This window comes from Echinops telfairi, unplaced genomic scaffold, assembly GCF_000313985.2.
Source record: "Echinops telfairi isolate 266 unplaced genomic scaffold, ASM31398v2 ScPeMD7_18;HRSCAF=68, whole genome shotgun sequence".
In the NCBI taxonomy this organism is placed as follows: domain Eukaryota; kingdom Metazoa; phylum Chordata; class Mammalia; order Afrosoricida; family Tenrecidae; genus Echinops; species Echinops telfairi.
The window spans coordinates 31,611,260-31,616,919 of record NW_022103915.1 but is presented as its reverse complement, the minus strand read 5'-3'; the positions used below and the strand labels follow the sequence as shown (position 1 = coordinate 31,616,919).

Genomic DNA, 5,660 nt, shown 5'->3' with positions numbered 1-5,660 from the left:
GGTTCATGAGGGAGGGGGGAAATGAACAACTGATATTAAGGGCTAAAGCAGAAGGCAAATTTTTTGAGGATGAGGGCAACAAATGTACATACGGGCTTGACACAATGGATGTATGTATGGATTGTGATAAGAGTTGTACAAGCCCCCAATAAAATGATTAAAAATAAATAAATACATAAAAACCAATCAATAAAAAGTAAGCCAACAAAAATTGTAATAATTCATTGAATCAAGTTATTAAAGCTACTGTAAGAACAGTAATCTGAGGGCAGTGGGGATAAAAAAAAAGAACTGTAAGCACCTCCCTATATCCCTACCACTTTGCTACCCCATTTCCTTCCTGCCTTTCTTGGGCTTTCTGCTGTATCTCTTGGTTGTTGGTTGAAAACCAGGAGTTACTAATCTAGGATTTGCATATCCTGACCTAGGATGTTCTTGAAACATGCACAGGGTCTGCAAAATTGTATGTAGGTGTGCTTATGGACTTTTTTTTTTTTAAGAGGTTGTGTAGCTGCCAACTGAAGATTAGACAATAGAGAAATAGGATTTTATTTTTTAAAGTTAGTAAAAGCTTTCCTGAGCTACCTGCATGATATAATTTTTCTATGTTTAGACAGAAAGTACTAAGCACTAATGCTACCTCTTGCAAAAAATGCAAACTATTAAATAGAAACAGATCTAAAGAATATTAAATCTAGCTATTTTGATTTACAGATCAAAGAAACTATACTCCATGGATTGGAAAACATGGGAGGTAAGATTAATATGGACTTATTTAGAACATATTCTCAGTATTCCATTTTTCTTTTCATGTCACCACTTTAGAGTTTTGTTTCACCATTTCTTTTCTGCCCTGAGAAAGTATCCTACTTCATGAGCATCTTAAGCTTCATGGAATTCCAACTTTCTGGTATTTAAGAGATTTGGTTCTCACATTTCAAATGGTTAAAAAAAAAACAACAACATTAAAAACCTATAAATAATTTTTTGAGAAAAAAAAGAATGCAAGATTTGTGAAAAAAGCCTGCAGCCTGGATTGAATGGTCTTGGTGTGTCACAGGAAGGCCTTGAGCTGAGCAGCACAAGCAGTGTGCCACTGGCAACTCACCTCAGGATGGGCATTTCCCACCAACCCGCAGCCCCTCGGAAGGAATCCTGCCAGTCTGCCTCCCTCAGATGATAGCCGAGATAATCCAGTAGAACAGTTCTACTCTGGAGACATGTGAATGAGATCACTGTGCGTTAGAATCAACTCTCAGCAACGAGTGATTTTGGTTTGAGGCACCCTAAGATGATATTTAAATTTTTTTCAATATTTAATTTTTCTTATTTTTGCATAAGATAAAGATTCCAGCATTTTCTTTCACTTCAAGTGAAACACAAGTTAAGTCAAACTGATTTCTTTCCTCCTTTAGAAAATATTTTAGTACACTTGGGTAGTGTTTACTAAACAGAAGTATAAATTTCATTCATTGGTCTGGTATAAAAAAATAGATCTTTCACTTAGTAAAACTTTATGATTAGGTTCCTAATATTTTTGACATTTGTGCTGACATTTTGTTCCTGTCCTTATTTTCTTCCCACAGTCTCAGTGTGAAAGACAAACCTTTCTCATTGGTGTGAAAACAGGGTTTTAATGTGCTGATTGGGTTAGTTTGTGCTGAAACTTGGTCAGTGTCTTGTTTGAGGCTTCTTGGCAATGACCTGTATTTATATTTAAATCACTGAAGACATTATTCAAACCTATTGTATGTATTTTGTTAGTCTGGCCTTCTGAGTAAAAGGGCCATTGATCTTGTCAGATAACCTTGTCTTTTTCTTTTCTAGCTGCATTCCAGGCTTTGATGACAGGAGGTAACATTGGAAAGCAGATAGTTTGCATTTCAGAAGAATTCACTTTGTAGCCTCTGGAAGAGCAATCATCCAGGAAGTCACACTGATTTCTCCCCATTTTGTACAGTTACCAAACAAACACACCCCATTTTAAATTTAGTGTGGATAATTCTGAATTTAAATAGTAGCACGGTTATAGGTACATAGGTTGAAATCAATGTGTTTAGTTTTTTTTTTTCTCTGCTAAAACTACTATTTCAAAATTTTTATTAGATATCCTAAAGCCACTACAAGTTTGATGCAACTTTTTATGAATGTTATAAAATGGGACATAAATTATATTTTAATTTGGAATAATAGAATGCTTAAGATAGAACTTTTTAGTTCAGATCTTTTTCTATAATGCTAATATTAAAATTGAACATTTTTGTAGCAGTAAGTGACAAGCTTATTTGAATAGCCTTACCCCTCCTGGGGAAGCCAATCTTGGCAGAATTTCAAAATAGCCAAACAAGCTCATCCTTTCTGAGACTTGTCTGTATCTTCCAGCTGTTGAATCACATAATTTGTACTTCCCCATTAAATGGGATTTACCCTCTGATTCGTAAACATACATTTTGTCATGGAGTTTTCTTTACAATAAAGACAACACTTTATTTCTAATGACAAAGTAAATTGGAGGCATAGGGTTTTCTGGTGGGGACCTTCTGGATGCCCATGTGCCTGGCACCCAGGGAGAGATTAGTTTTCCTCAGGACAACAAAAAGGCACTAATGGGAAAAGCTTGGGCTGGTGGGTAAGAGGATGCGAGCTTTGGAGAAGGGGAGGGAAAGAAAGAGGTATGGCTACTATCCACAGCCTTGGAATTTGGAACATGATTATGGCATCACATCTAGTTGAATTTTCCATGCATTTTTGCTCTCTACTACTAGAATTTAAGATCTGTATGACCATCTATGCTTCACTTTGGCAAGTATGTGAATACATCTGTGTAAGGCAGAAACTGTCAGAATGAAACTCAAAGTATTTTTCATTAAGACAAGCACTAAAAATTGAAGTTGTCAAGGATTTCGTCTTGCTTGGATCCATAATCAATGCTCAAGGAAACAGCATTCAAGAGAGCAAATGACACATTGTACCGTGTAAATGTGCTGCATTAGACCTCTTTTAAAGTGTTGAAAAGCAAGGAAGTTATTCTGAGGACTGAGGTGCCCCCTGACCCAAGCCATGGTATTTTCAATTTCCTCGTATGCATGTGAGAGTTGGACACTGAATAAGGAAGACTGAAGAAAGAATTGATGCATTTGAATTATGATGCTCATGAAGAACAGTGAAAGTACGTGAATTGCCAAAGGACAGACAAGCCTGTCTTGGAAGAAGTACAGACAATGCTCCTGAAAGGGAAGGATGGTGAGACTTGGTCTCATTACTTTGGCCCTGTTGTCAGGAGAGACCAGTCCCTGGAAGAGGACATCTACTTGAGAGGGCCAGTGAAAAAGAGGAAGACCCACAACATGGATTAACATGGTACCTGCAACAATGGGCTCAAACACGAACAGTTTTGAGGATGGCCCAGGACTGGGTGGTGTTTTGTACTGTAGGCCGTAGGGTAGCTACGTAGGAAGACCCAACTTGAAGGCACCTAACACCACTCCCACTACCCCTTTTTCAGAAAACAAACTTACTTGGCATCCGACAATGACACATTTTTGTAGTATAATCCAGAACAAAGTATAGGTATCTGCTTTCACAGCCCCCCTGGATCATTCCAACATTCCCCAGGGCGGGTGGTAATCACCTGCTTTGGGAAACACTGCATGACAATATACTGGTGTTATGCCAAATAATTTACTATCTGGCTTAGAAATTTAAAGAGCATTAAGCAAGTAAGCCCACGCTGTCAAATAAGTTGTATTTAGAGGGCAAATAGATAGATTTTCCCTGCTGTTCAAAAGTGCCTATGAAATCTTAAGCCAAAGCAGCATAAAGCAAAGAAATAACTACCATTTCTATGGGAAAACAATTTTTGAGCGTTCACAGACCTAAAAAAAATAGCCTACCAACTCATACCCGGTAACATAAAACTAATGTGTGCGGCTTCAAAAAGTAGAAAATGAGAATTAAAAGTTAATACAAAAGTTTTCAGTTCAAACTAGGCCTATGGCTAATGCCCATTGATTAGATGTGTGCTACCTTGTGTTAGTCTGGGTAGACTAGAGAAACAAATCCATGGACACGTGTATAAGAAAGATTTATATACAAGAGGAACTGAACATGAGAAAACATCCCAACCAAGTCCAGTCCAAGGCCATAAGTCTGATATTAGCCCATATGTCCAATACCAATCTATAAAGTCCTCTTCAGACTCACAAAACACATGCAATGAAGCCAAATGAAGGACGATCACAAGCCAGTGGGAAGAAAGTCTTTGGGTCCAGTGTAAGCATCTCAGTGCTGGCATGGGTCTCTGTGGCTTCTCCGGCTTCCAAGGTCTGGTTGTGTCCACGTGGCTTGTCTTCTGCAATGTCTCCCAGGGAGTGGCAGAGAGGTGTCTTCTGCCTCCCAAGAAGTTCCAAATTTCTCAGAATTCTCAGGAGAAGGCCATGCCCACACAGAAGTCTCATTGGCTAGCTCCAGATTGACAGCCTAGACTCCACCCCAACGCTCTTAATCCTTAAATCGACACCGGATTAGGTGACTGCCACATCCCTCTAACTAGGGAGCTGCAAAACAACTGCTGAACTCTTGTTTCCCTTTTTATTGTAAATACAAAAATCCTGATTTCAAGTGAAAATGGATGCTGGTGGAGGTATTAAAAAAAAAAAGGTGATGTAAAGTGAGCTTTCAAAAAAGTCATTTGAATTTTTCGGTGATTACAACGATTTAGACAGTTTAGAAAGTGGCAGGACTGGGGGTATTAATGGCTGCAGGCATGTATGCTCAAGACTTAACTGCTATACTTCTAAAGGAGAGTTTGCTGTATTGATTGTAATCAATATTTTACAATAGTAAACTTACGGATGTTTTTCTGCGAGTTGTGCTTTGATGGACATTTGTTTCCAAACAGAACTCACGGCCATTGAGTTAATTCTGATTCATAGCACCCTATAGGACAGTAATACTACTGGGTTTCAGAGACTATAACTTTAGCATCAGAGAAAGCCTTCTTTCTCATGGGAGCGGCTGGAGAGTTTGAACCGCTGACTTTGGAGTTAGCAGCTCATCGGGTAACCACTAAGCAACCAATCAGGGCTCCTGGTCACTTGTTTACACCTTGCAATTTACTTTTGTATAAATTTGTCATAAACCGACTCAAATTGTGTTGGTCACTCCTGTTGACTCAAGCTGCCCTCTCTTCTTACTTTTCCAGGATCCCCGCCTACCCCAGTGGACTGCCTCTCTTCTCAGTAGTAACTCGCATTTGTTTCTACCTTCTTATCTGAGCTCTGGACCTTTACTGTAATCTAATATCCTGTCAGTAACTCAAACAAACCCTTATCTGAAGAATTATCTTCCCAAGCCTGTTTCTCCTTTGTTTATTCATTATTGATTCCGGTGCCCCTAATACCCTTATGTCTATTGATAAACCTGTCTGCAAGGCTTGTGTTTACCTTGAGAAACCCTTTCTTAGAAACCATTCCCACCGCCACTTTTAAAAAAATCGTTTTATTAGGGGCCCTTTTGAGTTACTTTTTTTTATTGTTGTTGCTTTTCAACATTTTTTAAAATCACTTTATTAGGGGATCATACAACTCTTATCACAATCCATACACACATCAATTGTGTAAAGCGCATTTGTACATTCATTGCCCTCATCATTCTCAAAA

General features: G+C 38.5%; 1 protein-coding gene across 3 annotated transcripts in view; it reads left to right on the top strand.

Annotated features, from left to right (window-relative positions):
- PTGR2 (prostaglandin reductase 2) overlaps positions 1-2,446 on the top strand; it is a 28,982-nt gene extending 26,536 nt beyond the window's left edge. For all 3 annotated transcript variants that reach the window (XM_045287977.1, XM_045287978.1, XM_004698704.4), the window contains 2 exons: positions 715-754; positions 1,828-2,446. In XM_045287977.1, coding sequence (XP_045143912.1) covers positions 715-754; positions 1,828-1,904 — 117 coding nt within the window. In that variant the 3' untranslated portion in view covers positions 1,905-2,446. The remainder of the gene's footprint in view (positions 1-714; positions 755-1,827) is intronic.
- The last annotated feature ends 3,214 nt before the right edge of the window (positions 2,447-5,660 follow it).